We start from the raw sequence: 20070 nt of genomic DNA, 5'->3' as shown, positions 1-20070 counted from the left end.
AAAAAAAAAAAAAACCACACACACCCTTCTCATTTCACCCATCCACTAGCTCCAAATGTTTGTCTAGTTCTGCCTTGAATCTGTTTAAGCTATCAACTTCTACAACGACAGATGGAAATTTGTTCCAGCAATAAACCACCTGCTGGTAAAGGCAAACTTCCGCACATCTATCCTACAACTGTCTTTCTTCAATTTTAATTTATGCCCTCTCAGGCAATTATTCTGAGCAAGAGGAAGAATCCCATCAGCATTGAGCAAGACTCAAACTCGATCAGATCACCTCACAGGTGCCTAGTCTCCAAACACTGTAATTTGCAAAACTTAAGCCTTTCTTCGTAAGAGCAACCCTTTGTTCCATTCACTAATCTTGTTGCCCTTCTCTGAACTTATTCCAACAGCTTTATATCCTTCTTAAAATGAGGCCTCCCGACTTGTATACAGTACTCAAGGTTTAGTTGTATGTCCTATGATATCTATCATAGGCTTCTGTGACACCTGTTAATTTATATGTATCCCATGCATTTTTCTTCTCTGTATAAGGCAATGGTCAGGCCACACCTTGAGTGGTGTGACCTGACCATTGCCTTATACAAGGGGATAATCATCTCCTTATCCCTGCTAGAAAAATTCCTGTATATCATTGACAAGGCACCATGAGCTACTCTTGCCGCCCGTCTACACTGCTCAGAAAACTTCATATCTGCCTGCACAATTACCCCCAGATCCTTTTCACTCTCTATCACTGTCAGTGTAATACCACACAGTTGATACATTACTCTGGGGTTACTGCTACCAATATGCAGTACTTTACATTTGTCAATATTAAACTTCAGTTCCCACCTCTCAGCCAATCTGCTCAACTTTTCTAGATCCTGTTGCAGCAGTGTACTGTCATTAGTGTCATTAACAACCCTGCCGACCTTCGTATCATCTGCAAACTTGGACATTAAGCCTTATATACCATCATTAGTATCATTAATGGATACGGAAAACAACAGCGGACCCAACACTGAACCCTGAGAGACTCCACTAATAATATTAGTCCACGAAGAGTAGTGTCCATTGATTACCACTCTCTGTCTTCTTCCTCTCAACCATCCCTTTATCCATAGCAGCAATTTGCCTCCAAAGCCACACTGCTCTAATTTGTGCAGCAGTCTTCCATGTGAAACAGTATCAAAAGCGTAAGATCGAAATATATGATATCAAAATTATTCTTTGCATCCAGTTCCTTTGTGACTACATAGTATCCAATCAGATTAGTCAGACAAGACTTCCCCTTAACAAAACCATGCTGTGTCTGAGTCATAACTAAAGTCTTGTCTAATAATCCTGCGATGCTTCTTTAACCAGTGCCTCCATTAATTTCCCTGGAACAGAAGTTAAACTAATAGGTCTGTAATTACCTGTGTCTCCCTTTGTCCTCCTTTGTGGATTGGGGTCACATTTGCACATCTCCAGTCCATGGGTACCTCCCCTGAGTAAAAGGAAGCTCTCATAATTATGGCTAAGGGTTTGCTTACTTCCTTTGCTGCCTCCTTTAATATAACTAGATAGATTCCATCCACTCCATGTGCTTTTCTTTCATTTATCTTCAACAATTTCTCCTCCACTTTACTCTCAATTATTAAAAGATTATCTAGTTTACTGAGAGAGTTTAATACACCTCTGGCATTCCCCTCCTTGAATAACTTCTCATGTGTGAATTTAGATGCAAAATATTCATTTAGTTTGTTAGCTACCTGAATAGGATCATCAACAGTTCAACCATCGATATCAAGTGGACCAAACTGATTCATTCCCTTCCTTCTAGAGTTTACAAAAGTAAAGAACTCTTTGCTGTTTTTCTTTGCATCCTTTGCCAATGATTTCTCGTAATCTGCCTTTGCCTGCCTAACCTCCTTTGTGACTTGGTTACAGACCAGATTATAGCCACTGGCAGAGGTGGAAGTGATTCATGCACTGCTTCTATTCAAATGAGCAGAAGTCTGAAAAACAAGATGCAGGATATTTCAGAGACTGCTGGTAGTCATTGCGTTACAAGTAAACACATGGGTTGTGTTAGGGTAGCTAAGAATAGAAACAGGTGCGTTTATACCTGCATGTACACCAATGCTAGGAGTTTGGTAAATAAATTTGATGAATTTGAGGTATTGCTCAAAACATCAAAGGCAGATATTGTTGGGATATCAGAGACGTGGTGTCACACAGATATAAGTAATGCGGAACTGGAATTTGGGGAACACAATGTGTATAGAAAGGATAGACAGGACAGGAGGGGAGGAGGGGTTATGCTATTAATTAAGAAACACATAAAGTCCAAGGAAGTGAAGCCAGTCGACATCGATGGACAGGGCAGTGTCGAGTCAGTTTGGTGTGACATAAGCATTGGGAGATCAAAATTGAGAGTAGGAGTGTGCTATAGGCCTAATGACTCTGATGAGTATAATAATATATTGTACAGGGAAATAGAGTGGGCCAGTAAATCAGAGAGTCTTATAATGGGGGATTTTAATTTCCCAGATATTGACTGGAATTTGTGGGTTGGTCACTCGCATACTAGCAAGGCTTTTGTGGATTTATTGGATGATTGTTTTCTACACCAGCATGTTCGTGAGGCAACAAGAGGGAGCAATACTCTTGATCTGATTATCAGTAGTGATTCTTCATGCATTAAGAACCTGCAGATAAATGAACCGCTAGGTGGCAGTGATCACAGTGTGTTGAAGTGGGATTTACTCAAGGAGGTAACTACCATCAGAGGTAAAGGGAAGGGTTTTTGTTTTCGTAAAGGCGACTATGATGGTCTGAGACAGTATTTAAATTCTATACAGTGGGACCAACTGATGATGTTACCAACAGCAAACTCAAAATGGGAAGCATTCAAGGAACTAATCTTGGAGGCTACCAGGCTTTACATACCAACTAAGAAATATTGTTCAAGGTTTAGGCCTAAATGGTTGTCAGATGAACTAATGAGACATGTGGCAGAGAAGAAAAATGCATGGGATACATACAAATTAATGGGTGACATGGAAGCCTATGATAGATATAAGTTGGTCTGTAACCAAGTCACAAAGGAGATTAGGCAGGCAAAGGCAGACTACGAAAAATCCTTGGCAAAGGATGCAAAGAAAAACAGAAAAGAGTTCTTTACATACTTGAACTCGAGAAGGAAAGGGATGAATCAGATTGGTCCACTGGATATTGATGGTTCAACAGTTGAGGATCCTGCTCAGGTGACTAACAATCTAAACGAGTATTTTGCATCTACATTCACGCATGAGGAGTTATTCAGGAAGGAGAATGATGTAGGTAAAGTAAACATTGGCAGTGAGCTGGATGATTTTGTAATAACTGAGAGGAAAGTGGAGGAGAGATTGTTGAGGATAAACATAAAAAAGGCACCTGGGGTGGATGGGATCTATCCGGTTATATTAAAGGAGGCAGCAAAGGAAGTATGCAAACCCCTAGCCATAATTATGAGAGCTTCTTTGGACTCAGGGGAGGTACCCATAGACTGGAGATGTGCAAATGTAACCCCAATTCACAAAGGAGGATCAAAGGCTGACACAAGTAATTATAGACCTGTTAGTTTAACTTCTGTTCCAGGTAAATTAATGGAGGCACTGGTTAAAGAAGCACTGCAGGATCATCTAGACAAGAATTCAGTTATAGCTCAGACGCAGCATGGTTTTGTTAAGGGCAGGTCTTGCCTGACCAATTTGATTGGATACTATGATATAGTCACAAAAGAACTGGATGCAGGGAATAACTTGGATATTATATATTTGGATCTTAGAAAGGCTTTTGATACTGTTGCACATGGAAGACTGCTGCACAAATTGGAGCAGTGTGGCATTGGAGGCAAATTGCTGCTATGGATAAGGGGATGGTTGAGTGGCAGAAGACAGAGAGTGGTAATCAATGGACACTGCTCATCGTGGACTAATGTTATTAGTGGAGTTCCTCAAGGTTCAGTGTTGGGTCCATTGTTGTTTTCGGTGTTTATGAATGATATTGATGATGGAATATCAAGTTTAATGTCTAAGTTTGCAGTGATACAAAGGTTGGCAGGGTCGTTAAGGACACTACTGACGCTATGCTGCTGCAACAGGATCTGGAAAGGTTGAACAGATGGGCTGAGAGGTGGCAAATGAAGTTTAACATTGACAAATGTAAAGTACTACATATGGGTAACAGTAACCCCAGAGCAATGTATCAACTCTGCGGTACTACACTGACAGTGGTGGAGAATGAAAAGGACCTGGGGGTAATTGTGCAGGCAGATATGAAGTTCTCTGAGCAGTGCAGACGAGCTGCAAGAGTAGCTCATGGTGTCTTGTCAATGATATACATGAATTTTTCTAGCAGGGATAAGGAGGTGATTATTCCCTTGTATAAGGCAATGGTTAGGCCACATCTTGAGTACTGTATACAGGTCTGGAGGCCTCATTTCAAGAAGGATGTAGAGCTGCTGGAACGCGTACAGAGAAGGGCAACAAGATTAGTAAATGGAACAAAGGGTTGCTCTTACGAAGAAAGGCTTAAGTTTTGCAAATTACAGAGTCTGGAGACTAGGCACCGGCGAGGTGATCTGATAGAGGTGTATAAGGCTTTGAATGGTTTGAGCATGCTCAATGCCAATGGGATTCTTCATCTTTCTCAGAATAATCACCTCAGAGGGCATAAATTCAAATTGAGGAAGGACGGATGTCGGATAGATGTGCGGAAATTTGCCTTTGGCTAGCGGGTGGTTGGTTGGGGGAACCGACTTCCATCACTTGTTGTTGAAGTTGATATCCTAAACAAATTTAAAGCTCAACTGGACAGGTATTTCGAACGAACGGAGGGGTGAAATGGGAGAGGGTTTTTTTTTTTTTTTTTTTTTTTTTGGCTGATGCTGAATAAGCTTGCTTTCTTGCATCATATGCCTCTACTAATGCTAATGCTAATATCTATCACAGGCTCCTGTGACACCTGTTAATTTATATGTATCCCATGCATTTTTCTTCTCTGCCATATGTCTAATTAGTTCATCTAACATTCATTTAGGCCTAAATCTTGAACAATATTTAGTTGGTATGAAACGCCTAGTAGCTTCCAAGATTATTTCTTTGAATGCTTGCCGTTTTGAATTTGCTGTTGGTAACATCATCAGTTTGTCCCACCGTATAGAATTTAAATACTGTCTCAGACCACCATAGTCACCTTTACGAAAACAAAAACCCTTCCTTTTGCCCCTGATGGTTGTTACCTCTTTGAGTAACTAATGCAAAGCTTGGGAATAAAATGAAATCTAGGACACTGCCTGCATTTTTTTGTTCAGAAAATTAATTTGTAAGCTGATTGTTTTATAAATTTAAAATTGAAGATTTGATATTTTTAAAAATAATTATGGTATTTTTGGTAATTTAACATTTGAGTATAAATTTAAAATTGAAGATTTGGTATTTTTAAAAATAATTATGGTATTTTTGGTAATTTAACATTTGTATGCATGTAGATATGACAGGAATTAAAATAGGTGATAATTTTGACTTTCAAAACCATTCAGACTATATTTATAATACAGTGAAACTTGGTTAAATTAAATTTCAAGGGAATAAAATATGATTTAAACAGATTCAAAATATTTGTACAAGTTCAGAGAGCATGTTGGTATTAATTAATCAAGAGAAAATTTTGAAGTATTCCTATTAACACTGAGTTATAGAATTTTTATTCTCATTTATAATATTAATGATTTTAGTTGCGTTAGATATTTGATGAGTAGATAGGTAATGCCTTAATTTAGTCAATGTGAGATTGATGGCAATTGTGCTATGGAAAAATTCACTAAATTTCTCACAAGTGATAAGTTTGCTAAGTTTTGTTTTCGCTGTCATCACTACCCATGCAGTTTGATGTATACAAGTCATACATTAGGCCTGATGTAGCCAAGTGGTCCAGGAGTGAAAGTGCAGTAGTGCACACGCTTTGAGTGGACCATGGTTCAAGCTCATATGACTGCTGAATATGATTAACAATTGTATTTGTGATCAATTATTAACCCCCCCCAACCTAATCATCATGCTGGAGTACAAAGAACATTAATATGCTAAATAAGTGTTATGTTGTTTATTATAATTGTACATCTCTCTCTCTCTCTCTCTCTCTCTCTCTCTCTCTCTCTCTCTCTCTCTGTGTGTGTGTGTGTGTGTGTGTGTGTGTGTGTGTGTGTGTGTGTGTGTGTGTGTGTGTGTGTGTGTGTGTGTGTGTGTGTGTGAGTGAGTGATATTGATGTCACTTGAGAGCAGCTGGGAGTGGTAGACAGGAAAAGCCCAGTGTCTGAGCATTTGTTTTTATAGTTTCAAAATTTTACCTTTGCTGATTGGAATTAAATGGTTTTTTTTTTTTTTTTTTTTTTTGCTCAGAAATAAGTTATTTTTTGAAAAAGTCAATCATGGAAGCTATTTATGCACAACTGTAATTTACTAAAATAAATAATGAGCAACAAAAAAAAAAAATTTTTCCACTGTGTTAGAATTATTCAATTCAAACATGGAGGTTTGTAATGAAATTTTTGTTATAATCTGAATATGTAATGCTGCTGAATGCCACAGCAAATTTGTTCCCACCAAGCAATCATTGAACCCAGTGACTCCAGTTACATCCATTTGTCTATCACTTTTGTAGCTCAGAGTTTTGATTTCATTGGTAAAGTAAGTTTTGTTTTCAGTGAATTGAGTGAGTTGAGCAATTTTCAGTCAAAAGCAAAAATTCTTAAATGAAGAAAAATGAATTTATTTAAAATACCCGGAGAAGAAAAAAAGTATGTCTAAGAAAGGAAAAAGAAAGTAATTATACAAATTCTGTTATTTTTTGTTCATTTGATTTTTAGTGATGCTTAAAAAAAAAAAAAACATTCTGAAAAATAAGTCATTAAAGTCACTGCAAAAAATTTTGCAGAATAATGTTCAACAAGGAATAAAAAAAAAATAAAAAACCAATTACCCAATAAATTCTCTTAATGTGACAAATTGATCACAGCAATTGGTCAAAATTCATGGCTGAGACAAATGACACTACGTTTGTCTCAGCCATGGGAAAGCACAACTGGCACTGGCATTTTAGATGAAAAATAACTCCAGTTGGAATGTCGTACTTGCGTACTGCTTAAAAGTTTTTTTTTATTTTTCCTCCAAGGAGATACCATGTGTAGTGGTACAAAAGTTATTAGCTAAGTTTCTTCTTATGTTGTTGATACAAATTTGATCCTGTTTATTTTAATCACTTTACTGTCACTTATGAACACAAAATGATCTGCAAAATTTTCCATGAACTTGGCCACAATGCATGTGGAGGGTAAACCAACTCTGCCATCAAGAAAGAACATGCCTGAATTTTACACACAAAATTCACTTGGAAGTTAGTCACTTGTGAAGTTTGGTTTCGAAGCTAAGCTTTCAAGTAATGAAGTAATTCCTCTGTTATAAATAGTGTCTCTTGTTATGCCAAGAATCCCATTATTCAGAGTTTTTCAATAATGTTAGTGGAGTCCCTCATGGTTCAGCTGGGCCTCTCTTAGTGTTTTCAATATTCCATAATGGTATTGAGGAAATTATATCAAGTTTGATGATGATAAAAATTTTGACAAGGTGGTTAATGACAGGGATCAAGGTATGCTACTGTATAAGACCTAGAGAAATTAGCTAAATGAGCCGAGAATTGGCAATGAAGGTTTAACATTGATAAATCCAATGTGCTTGGGTATTAAAATTCTCAGAATAACATAGCATAGAGAACATAACATAGCTTTTATGTTCTCTACTCAAGGTGGTAGAGAACAGAGAGCTGGAGGGGAGTTGCCAGGAGGGAGAGGAGTGGTGGTGTCCAGCTCAGGACCCTGAGTATGAGCTTGGCACACCCAGGGTCCTGAGCTGGATATCATCGTTCTTCTCTTTCTTGGTGATTCCCTTCTAGTTCTCTCTCTCTCTCTCTCTCTCTCTCTCTCTCTCTCGGCACAATCACATTACAAATATTGCTTCTTCTGCATCTAAAAAACTTGGTTTTCTCTTTTTCTCTTTTGCTCTCGGTGTTACTTTTCTTCCAAACAGCTGCTCACTCTGTATAAATCGCAAATCCGCCCTGCCATGGAATATTGTTCCCACATCTGGGGTGGTGTCCCCAAAACGTCTCTCAGGCTTCTTGATTCCATTCAGAAGAGGGCAGTTAGGTTAATTAATGACTCATCTCTAACAGAGTCTCTGCACTCGCTGTCTCATAGACATATTGTTTCTGCTGCATGCCTCTTCTACAGATACTTCCATGGGCACTGCTCATCTGAATTAGCTTCTATAATTCCTGCTCACTCTTTCAAAACAGTCCGAACACGTGCCGCCACCAGCCAACATCCATTTACTGTCCAACTTCAAACTCACAGAACCAACTTTTCATCTTCCTCGTTTATTCATTCAACTGCTGTTTTCTGGAACAACCTTCCTTCATACGTATTTCCTGAAAATTACAGTCTACAGAAGTTCAAGTCCAATGTCAACAAATATCTTCTTTCGTCTTCTCAACCTCCAACCCAAGCACGGTACTAAGTACTATAGGTTCTAACACCTCTCGTGTTTGGGGTTTACATTAAAAAAAAATAAAAAAATTATAAAAAAAAAAAATTGAACAAAACTAATGAAACTACAAAACAAAAACAGAAAAAAAAAATCAAATTAAGAAGCAAGAGTAAATACATACTTAGTGAAGCACAGTAGCACAAAATCCTGCAAAAATAGAACTACTTGCCAGATAATGTATGGAAAACTATACCTGTGCACCACCCCAAGCATGAATACCAGTGCTCACTATTATCAATTATAAGTAGGTTCAGTATAGTGGACTATCTAACTGCTGAGTTCAGAAAACTGTTTTATATCCTCACCATTGAAATTTAAGGAATGTTGGTTCTCACCAGGATCTCACTCATAATTTCAGAAGACATCACTCATGATAGAAAGGCTGCAGAGAGGCTAAGCTCTTTAGTCATACCATGACATCAATCATTCACGTCAAGAGAAATGGACCATAATCTGCCATGCTGGTCCAGTGCGGATTGACAGATCTACCGTATTTAGCAGTCAGGGGCTTGAACCCCAATCTGCTCAAAGAGTGCGTTCTACTGCACTCCTGCTCCAGACCATTGGCTATGGAATGTCAGTCTTTTATGTCGAATAGTGTATAATTTGCAATAGCAAGTTTGTTTTCTTCATTGACAAGTGAGTGTCTTATATTTAAAGAAATTTTATTACTCTCTGCATTTATTTATTTAATACTCTGTAACTTAATGATAGATAATTTGAATATGATGATTCCATTTGTTTCAAATATTTAACATAACTTTGGCAAAGAAATTATAATATTGAGGGAAAATAAAATTGAGTATTTCCCATACTGTTCATGCATCCTTTTCCTTTTGCATCCAAAACAGGCACTATTCTGTCATTTGATATGTTCTAACCATAAAATAACATAAGTATTTAAATAATAAAAATCTAGTAAAGGTACAAAAAAAAAAAAAGAACTCCAGAAACTATAGTTTATAATTCCTTTTATGATAGCCAGTGATTATTGGCAAATTTTTTTCAGCTGTTTTGTAATGTTTAAATTTCATTATAATATAAATCAGTTATTTTGGTAAAATGCTATTATTTTTCTTTTGTAGCTGTTGTTTCTCAACCAAAATATGAAAGTCTTCCTCCAGTAGCAAAGAAAGCCAGGGTTACTCAACAACAAGATGATTCTTTAGCTGATGAAGATCTGCAGATTTCTTCTGAGTTAGTTAAATTAGTTCAATCACATTACATAAGGTTTAGATGAATAGTTATTGAATGATATTAGAATGGTATGGTACAATAAAGAAAATTAAGTAAGGATGTCTTCAATTGCTTGAAGTGCATACAGTTCCCCATAATTAAAGTTTTCAGTCTTGAAAGGCAGTCAGCTAGTTAGCATAACCACTTCTTCTATTATGTCTTATTATTAATAGTTTAAGCTTCCTGATTTGGTTAAAATAGATTTTAAAATAGAACTGAGATATTATTGATGTCTTGATTCACACCAGGCATCCAAATGGCACATTTGGCTAAAATGCGGTTTGTGGTGCATTTAATAATCTTAAATCTGACCTGCACGCAAAAATGTAAAATATTTCAGGAATTCACATCTTTGAACATTTTGACTACATTTACAAATAAAAATGAATGTTTGGGACAAGCTATCTCATCAGAAGATTACAAGAAGGATAATATTTATTATTTAACATTTATATGAACAAACACTGCTCTGTGTCGAAACAGAAATAAATTATTAAAATTAAATTAAGAATAACTGCTAAAAGAGCTTACAAATATAATTAAAAATACAAGTAATATGTAGTATTAGTAATGGCAAATGATGCAAAAAAAAAAAAAAAAATTTATACAGCATCAGCCAGAAAACATAAATGCACCTCCCATATCTCCAGCCCAAATACCCCTCTAATAATGTCTAGTTCCTCTTTAAATTTATTCCACCTACCCACTTCCACAAGAACAACAGATGGAAGTTTAAAACTAAATAGGCATCTTGCTCCAGGATCCATAAATAGGAAGTATGAATATTGTTCTCTACCAGAGGAGGAAGGAAATAATAACGAAAATTGCAGGTACAAGCAAGGTAGTAACTTTAATAGAAACCAAAGGTACAAATTAAGGTAAACAATGAATTAAAAATTAAGATAAAACAAAAACAAAAAGTAGCTTTCATGTCTGAGGGACTCTTCATCAGCTGGAACATAAAATGTTAATATGAAACAAAGAATGCCTGGGCGTGGTCATGTAAGGCAAGCAAAGTGTGACACGAGTGCAAGCAACAGTAGGGACGATCAATGGTTAGAACCAGATGCTTGTGGTTGTGAATGCAGGGCGGGCACTTGTGGTGTGTGTCAACATTTATCACAATGTAGAATAACCGCCTCCATGATTGGATGTATGCGCATGCCTCTGTTGCAGTTAAAAGTACTATGACAACCAGATATATGGAGTAATTCAAGCCATGACCGCTGATGGTAATTGTGCGAGTGGTTTGACGATTTCAGTATCTTGACAGAGGTCAAGGTCATGTTGAGATGACCAGTAGTGCTCTGCGACTACGGAGTGCTCAGAATCAGCCGGATCTGATGGCCCTCTCATGTTCTGATATTTGGTCTTGGACACTCCTAGCTGTTTCCCCGATGTAGTAACTACTGCAATCATGGCAGGCAATGTGATATACCGAGCCACTGTGTAACAAGGGGAAGATGGGTGCATTTATCCCTGAGAGAAGAGATCACAGTTTTTTTTTTTTACTAGGGAGCTGTAAACATTTTATCCAGTGAGCACGCAAAATGTTAGAGAGGCATTGTGAGACGCCAGGGTAGTAAAAGGTGAAAGCGGTCAAGATCGTGTCCTCGCTATGGGAGGGTCGGGGCATGCGGCCAGCTCATGGGCCTGCAGATTTCACTTGTCCGGGGTGCAGGCAGGATAACCATGGTTAGATAGATCTGTTTTTACTTTCGAAACCTCACTGTCCCTGTCGTCTATGGAGCTGGAATGAGTCAGGCACTGGTAAATAGTGCGTGCAGTATTGAAAAGCTGGTTGGGGCGTGTGCTGATTTGTAGTTGGTGAATTGGCCAGTACACATGGGCTTATGGTAGACTGAGGTTCTTAAATGTGAGCCCACGCTTCATACTAGAACTTCCAGAAAGGAGAGGGCATTATTCAACTCTATCTCGATAGTGGACAAAGGCCGATAGGGAGTTGAGGTGCCACAAGAGTTAAGTTTCTGAACCCCGGGGAATGATGACAAAGACATCATCTACATACCGGCAAGTTCAAGGATGCATGGCGTTCCAGTTCTTCTATGGCAATATTCGTCGTGACTGAGCTGACAGGGGCACCCGTGGCCATGCCATGAATCTGTTTAAAGAGGGAGTCGCCAAACATGACTACACAGCCAGTCAAACATAAGTTGAGAGCAGTGCAAATGTCCTCTGCAGATAGTGAGGTTCTAGCGGGCAGAGTGGAGTCACTGTCCAACAGTTGTTTTGCACATGTGATGGCTTGTTGAACTGGAACTGATGTGAATAAAGAAACAACATCAGAGGCCATAACTTGGTCTTCAGAGATAGTGAGGTTAGAGATATGAGGTGCTACTAGGTAACACCAACCAACCATCTCAAACAGTGGGGAATTCTTGTGCCTCATCTCTAACTTCACCATCTCTGAAGAAGACCAAGTCATGGCCTCCTTTGATGTTGTTTCTTTATTCACATCAGTTTCAGTTCAAAAAACCTGGTGAAAAACAACTGTTGGACAGTGACTCCACTTTTCCCACTAGAATCTCACTATCCGCAGAGGACATTTGCACTGCTCTCAACTTATGTTTGGCGACTCCCTCTTTAAATAGATTCATGGCATGGCCGTGGCTGTGACCGAGCTGACAGGGTGCCCCTGTCAGCTCGGTCACAGCGGATATTGCCACAATATTGCCAAACATGACTATTAGTCATCTCAACATGACCCTGACCCCTGTTCGCAATTTCGAAATCGTCGACCACTCGCACAATCAGCGGTTATGGCTCGAATTCCCTTCACAGTTACCATAAGCGGTTATGACTCAAATTACTCCATATATCTGATTGTCAACAGAGGCATGCACATACATCCAATCTTTGGCACAAGCACATTACAAATATTGCTTCCTTTGCATCTAAAAAACTTGGTTTTCTCTTTCGTTCTTGACGTTACTTTTCTTCCAAACAGCTGTTCACTCTGTACAAATCGCAAATCCGCCCTACCATGGAATATTGTTCCCACATCTTGGGCGGTGCCCCTGAAACCTCTCTCAGGCTTCTAGATTCCATTCAGAAGAGGACAGTTCGGTTAATTAATGACTCCTCTCTAACAGAGTCTCTCCACTCACTGTCTCATAGACGTACTGTTTTTGCTGAATGCCTTTTCTGCAGATACTTCCATGGGCACTGTTCTTCTGAATTGGCTTCTATAATTCCCACTCTCTCTTTCAAAACAGTCCGAACACGTGCCGCCACCAGCCAAAATCCATTTACTGTCCAACTTCAAGCTCACAGAACCAACTTTTCATCTTCCTCATTTATTCATTCAACTGCCGTTTTCTGGAACAACTTTCCTTCATACGTATTTCCTGAAAATTACAGTCTACAGAAGTTCAAGTCTAATGTCAACAAATATCTTCTTTCATCTTCTCAACCTCCAACCCAAGCACAGTACTAAGTACTATAGGTTCTAATACCTCTCGTGTTTGGGGTTTTCATAAAAAAAATAAAATAAAAAAATCATGGAGGCGGTTATTCTGCATCGTGATAAACTTTAGCACACGCCACAAGTGCATGCCCTGCATTCACAGCCACAAGCATCTGTTTCTAACCATTGATTGTCCCTACTGTTGCTTGCACTCGTGTCATGGTTTGTTTGCCTTACATGACCATGCCCAGACATTCTTTGTTTCATATTAATGTTTATGCTCCAGCTGATGAAGAGTCCCTCAGACTCGAAAGCTACTTTTTGTTTTTGTTTTATTTTAATTTTTAATTCATTTGTTTACCTTAATTTGTACCTATAGTTTCTATTAAAGTTACTACCTTACTTGTACCTGCAATTTTCATTATTATTTCCATTCCTCCTCCTGTAGAGAACAATATTCATACTTCCTTTAGATGAAAGTTTATTCCAACAATCAACTGCCCATTAGCTGAAAGCAAATTTATGCTCCCTCGTGTGTTGTCTGAGCAAGAGGAAGGATGCATCAACATGTAATGTACTCGATCCATTCAAAGCCTTAAACTAAGTTAAAAAAAAAAAACTTTAGTTCTTCAAATTGCAGGATCTGCAATGTACAGAACTAAAGCCTTTCTTTTTAAGAGTACCCTTTTATTCCCCTTACTAATCTCATTGTCCTGTACACCCATTCCAGCAGATCAACATCCTTCCTAAAGAAGGCTTTTTTTAACTTGTATGCAGTACTCAACATGTGCCCCCCCCCCCAACCATTGTCTTATACAGTGGAATAATCACCTCTTTATACTGCTGGTAAAAATTCCTGTATATCATTGACAAAACCACATGAGCTGTCCTGGCAACGTGTCTGCACTGCTCAGAAAAACATGTCTAACTACAGAATTATTCTCACAGAATTACTCTCTTGATCTCTTACAAATGAGATTAAGGTGTGTAGTCCACCCTGTAGTTCTACACTGCCCTCAGTATTTTACCACCCAATTGTTGTGGTACTCTGCAATGCAGTAACCTTGCATTTATCAGTGTTAAAACTCATTTGTCAGCCCATCGGTCTAATATTTGTAGGTGTTGTTTCAGTAGTACAATGACTGTCATTAACCACCCTGACAATCTTTGTATTATCTGCAAAATTAGACATTAAGCTTGATATGCCTTCATTAATATCATTAATAAATATTAAAAACCAACAGTGAGGCCCAGTACTAAACTCTGAGGAACTCCACTAATAACATTAGTCCAACAAGAGTAGTGTCCATTTATGCTCTCTATTTTCTTATGCTCAACCAACCATCCTTTTATTCATTACAGTAACTTTCCCTAATGCAACAGTGGTATCAAAAGCTTTTCTGAAATTCATGATGTTAAATTTTTTTTTTGCTGCCTCCCTCAATATAGTGTAATAGATCCTATCATTTATAGATCCCAGGTGCCTTATTTACTGTTAGCTTCAACAATTTCCCCTCCCCACGTTATTACAAAAACCATTTAGCTCCCAGTTAGAATTTTTATATATATCTGAAAACCCCATCCCTAAAAACTTCTTCACATGTGAACATAGATACAAAATATCTGTCATTTGTTAGCAACCTGAGCAGTATCATCAACTGTTATACTGTTCATATCTAGTGAACCAGTGTGATTTATCCCTTTCCTTCTGGTGTTTATATAAGTAAAGAAGTTTTTGCTAGTTGCATTCTTTGCCAGAAACATTTTGTAATCTACTTTAGCTTGCCTAACCCATTTTGTGCTGTATCTCCTTACAACTTATAAGCATCCCTTGCATTTTTCTTCTTTCCCACTAATTATGCCATGCTTCTTGATTAGACCGGGGTTCGAGCCCGTCACCACCAAATACGGAAGATGCAGAAAGGTCAGAGAATGACCACCGCATATCCTGGAGCAATATGGTCTTAGTTGCTAATGCTCCTAAAAACCAAAACAACAACAACTAACTATGCATATTGCTCCAGTGTTTTTAACCTTCCACTGTATCACATTAGGGGGAAGTCACTTGCAGCCTGACTGACTGCAATAAAGAAAAGAATGAAAGCTGTCATCTTCCATTGTCCACTCCTAAAAAAAAAAAAAAAAAAAAAGCCTTTTTTTTTTTTGTGCATGTTACTAAGTTCATTGGTTGTCTTCTAATAATTTGTTCAGACTTAAATTTATTTAAACTACCCACTTCTCCAACACTGAAGAAGTTTATATTCCAGCAATCAGTTATTTTCTTGCTGACAGCATGTTTCTGCACATCTATTTCTGCAACTTTCCTCTTTCACTTTGTTTCCGTATGTTTGTTGTCTGAGAAGGAGTAAAGGTTCTATCAGCATTTAGTCAACTTAACAACTCTAAAGGTTTAAATGCTTCAACTAGTCACTACACAGATGCTTTTAGAGTGAATAATCTTTTCTGAACTAAACTAACCTTGTTGCTCTTCTCTGCACTCTTTCCAATAGGTCTGTGTCCTTCCTAAAATGAGACTTCTAAACCTTTATGTTATATTTCAGATATGGCCTAAAAGTTGCTGTATACAGTGGATAATCACCTCTTCATCCTCCTGGAAACATTCCACTATACCATTGACAGAACACTAGAAGCTGTTCTAGCAGCCTGGTCTGTGCTGCTAAGAAAACGTCAGTTTGTTCCTGTACAGTTACCCCTGAGTCGTTGTCCTTTTCAGCTACCTAGACTTTGTGGCTATGCAAATGATTTGTTCTTCTGCAATTGTTGCTACCCAAATGCAATTCCTTGCAATATTAGCCCTCACTTCTGATTTTTCAGCCCATCTGCTTAGTTTATCTAGACCTTACTGAAGCAGCATACCTTTATTAATGTAAATAATCACCAAGCCCAAAAATAGATTAACTAGAGCCGCAAGCAGAGGTGAAAGTGATTCTTACACTACTTCTATTGGAATATATAGCATCCTGGAAAGCAAGGTGTCAGGGATTTCAGGCCCTGCTGGGTCATCATGGAACAAATAAATACATAGGCTGTGTTAAGATAACTAAGAGTAAGAACATATGCGTGTACACTAATACTAGGAGCATTGTAAATATATTTGATGAATTTGAAGTACCGATTAAGTCATTAAATGCAGATGTTGTACGGATAGCAGAGACATGGTGTCATTCAGGCATAAGCGATGCTGAATTTGAATATGGGGAGTACAATGTATACAGGAAGGGCAGACAGGAAGAGTGGAGGAGGTTATGCTCTCAGTTAAGAAGCATATTAAATCTAAGGCAGTGCATCCAATCAACATGGGTGACCAGCACAATCGAATATTTTTAGAGAAGGACCTAGATCCTATGTCCTTCCCTAACTATGGATGGATCTAGGTACAGACCAATCACGGTCCATCTCATACATGACTTCTTCCCATTACTTTTTCACAAAATTGTTTGGAACCTCAGAAAGCAATGGGAAACAAAAAATTCAAATAGAAGAAGGAATGAACAACCAGGATGAAAAAGAAGAATGAAAAAGAAAATAGACTAGATACGTCTCCCTCCAGTCCACCTGAACCAGAAGCAAGGTCTGATGATGGGTATCAGAAGATCCCTAACCAGTCTGCACACCAAACCCGATGTCCAGAGTATGGGAGCAAAGGTTATCTCAGGTTTCCACTACACAAGTACCATGGATCTAGGATAAAAATTGGCACCAGAAGCATGGTCTGATGATAGATATCGGTAAGATCCTGAACCCTGATGTCAATAGTATGGGAGCAAATGTCACTCCAGGCTTCTAAGAACCCCGGATCCAGGATAAAAACTTGGCGCCATCCTATTGGTTTTTGGAGTTAATTCCTCTGCTATAAATTAACTGCTGGCAGCCACTTGCCTGTATGCACATCAGGTTTCTGGAGCATAAGCAGGAGGAGTCTGTCAGCAGGTAACAATTTAATCGCTTTGTAATTTACCTTAGATTTCCTGTTAATTAGATTTCCTGTCCATTTAATTTTGATATCTTATAATTGCATTTCAGGAAACCATTTTGATGCTGTTGCACACAGACCTGTACAAATGGGAGTAATATGGCATTAATGGCAAGTTTCTGCTATGGATAAGAGGATGATTGAGTGGAAGAAGACAGAGTAGTCTTCTACTCTGTCTTCTTCCACTCAATAAATTGTTGTTTTTAATAAATTGTTGTTTTTAATAAATATTAAAAACAACAATGAGACCCATTGTTGTTTTTAATATTTATTAATGATATTGATGAAACTATGTCAGGCTTAATGTCAAAGTTTGCAGATGGTACAGAGGTTGGCAGGGTGGTTAACAGCAGTAATGATGGTATGCTTTGTAACAAGCTCAAGAAAAAATTAGGTCAATGGCAATTGAGAAATGCAAGGTACTGCATTTGATACTATACTCGTGGTAGTGCAAAATGAAAAAGACCTGGAGGTAAATGTGCAGTGAGATATGAAATTCTCTGAGAAGTGCAGACATGTTGCTACCAGGATAGCTCGTGAGGTTTTGTCAGTGATATTCAGAAACTTTACTAGTAGAGATAAAGAGGTGATTATCCCTTTTTACAATTCCATAGTTAGGCTGTATCTTGAATTCCACATACAGGTCTGGAGGCCTCACTTTAGGAATTATGTAGATCTCGAACAGGTGCAGAGAAGGACAACCAGACTGGTGAAGGGAACAAAAGGGTGCTCTTACCTATAAAGACTTCAGTTCTGCAGAAGTTTGCCTTCAGACAGTGATTGTTGGGAGTTTGCCTTCAGACAGTGATTGTTGGGACAGGCTTCTGTCTGTTTTTGTGGAAGTAGATGGTTTAAGTAAATTCAAGGAAGAACTGGACAGTTTCTTCAAGGGTATGGACATTGAAGTGTGTATTTATTTATTTTTTTTCTGATGCTATATAAGCTTGCTTTCTTGCATTATTTGTCACTGCTAATGCTATATAAATAAAATAGTGTGGGTGTAATGCTGGAGCCTGTGATGTGCCACTCATAGCATTAGTCCATGAAAAACAGTGGTCACTTATAAATATTCCTATAACCAACAACCACTTAACCACCTTTATTCATTTTCCCCTAATGCCGAATTTTGCTTCAAGATATATACAACAATCATGTATTTGGTATAGTATCAAATCTAAGTATATGATATAAAAATTACTCTTTTTCATCCATTTCCATTGTGACAACCTCAAAGTAACTAATCAGATTGCATTAGCTGAGGCATATGATGCAAGAAAGCAAGCTTATAGAGCTTCAGCCAAAAAAAAAAAAAAAATATTCCCTCCCATTTCACCCATCCAGTCATTCCAAATGTTTGACTAGTTCAGCCTTAAATTTATTTAAGCTATCAACTTCCACAACAACAGATGAAAGTCTGTTCCAGCAATCAACTACCGGCTGGCTAAAGTCAAACTTCCGCACATCTATTCTACAACTGTCTTTCCTGAATTTGAATTTATGCTCCCTCGGGTTCTTAATCTCAGCAAGCGGAAATATCCCATCAGCATTGAGTCTGCTCAAACCATTCAAGGCCTTGTACACCACAATCAGATCACCTCGCAGGTACCTACTTTCCCAGATGCTGCAACTTACAGAATTTAAGCCTCCTGGTAAAAGAACTCCTTTGTTCCTCTCACCAATCTTGTTGCCCTTCTCTGTACTCATTCTAGCAACTCTACATCCTTCCTAAAATGAGGCCTCCAAGCCTGTACACAGTACTCAAAGTGTGTCCCGACCATTGCCTTATACAAAGGTATAATCACCTCCTTGTCTCTGCTAGCAAAATTCCTATGTATCATTGCCAGAGCAGGCCATGGCCTGCTCTGGCAGCCTCTCTTCACTGCTCAGAGAACTTCATATCTGCCTGCACAATTACCCCCAGGTCCTTTTCATTCTCCACCTCCCTGAGTGTTGTACCACACAGTTAGTATGTTTCTCTTGGGTTATTGCTACCCATATGCAGTACTTTGCATTTGTCAATATTAAACTTCAGTTGCCACTTCTCAGCCATCTACCTAACTTTTCTAGATCCTGTTGCAGTAGCATAATGTCTTTACTATCATTAACAATCATATCATTAACTCCAACCTTTATATCATCTTCAGACTTGGACATTAAGCCTGATATACCTTCATCAATATCATTAATAAATACACAAAACAAAAATGGGCCCAGCACTAAACCCTGGGGAACTCCACTAATAACATTAACCACTCAACCATCCCTTTATCTATTGCAGCAACTTGCCCTTAATGCCATAATGCTCCAATTTGTGCAGCAGTCGTCCATATGCAACAGTATCAAAAGCTTGGCCGACCGGGCTAGCCGGGTGGATAAAGTGCCTGCCTGGCAACCCAAATGTCGTGGGTTCGAATCCCGCCTCGGGCTTGGATCAAAGTACTGCAAAAACCTTCGGAGGTGCATTATGGCCACAGAAGCCGATGTGCCAACAACTACCAAAAAAAATAAATAAATAAATAAAAAGCTTTCCTGAAATCCAAGTATAAGATATCAAAATTATTTTTTGCATCCAGTTCTTTTGTGACCACATTGTAGTATCCAATTGGTCAGACAAGACTTCCCCTTAACAAACCCGTGCTTAGGGCTTACAATGCTGAGATTCCGGGATCCCGGTCATTTTTTTCCGGTATTCAAATCCTGGTATTGATACAAAAATACAGGTTTTTCCGTACTAATTTAAAAAATAATTATCCATGATTTATTCACATAAAGGTTCTAAAATCAACAACAATAAA

At 38.3% G+C, this 20070-nt stretch overlaps 1 protein-coding gene across 2 annotated transcripts in view; it reads left to right on the top strand.

Annotated features, from left to right (window-relative positions):
- Positions 1-20070, top strand: part of LOC150075774 (neurobeachin-like protein 1) — a 693585-nt gene that overhangs the window by 528234 nt on the left and 145281 nt on the right. For both annotated transcript variants that reach the window (XM_090387670.1, XM_090387669.1), the window contains exon 41: positions 9704-9815. In XM_090387670.1, the coding sequence (XP_090243796.1) occupies positions 9704-9815 (112 nt within the window). The remainder of the gene's footprint in view (positions 1-9703; positions 9816-20070) is intronic.

Source organism: Mastigoproctus giganteus, chromosome 13 (genome assembly GCF_048544385.1).
Source record: "Mastigoproctus giganteus isolate SK-2022 chromosome 13, ASM4854438v1, whole genome shotgun sequence".
NCBI lineage: Eukaryota > Metazoa > Arthropoda > Arachnida > Uropygi > Thelyphonidae > Mastigoproctus > Mastigoproctus giganteus.
Note: the sequence above shows the minus strand (reverse complement) of the source record. Positions and strands in the feature narration are given on the sequence as shown.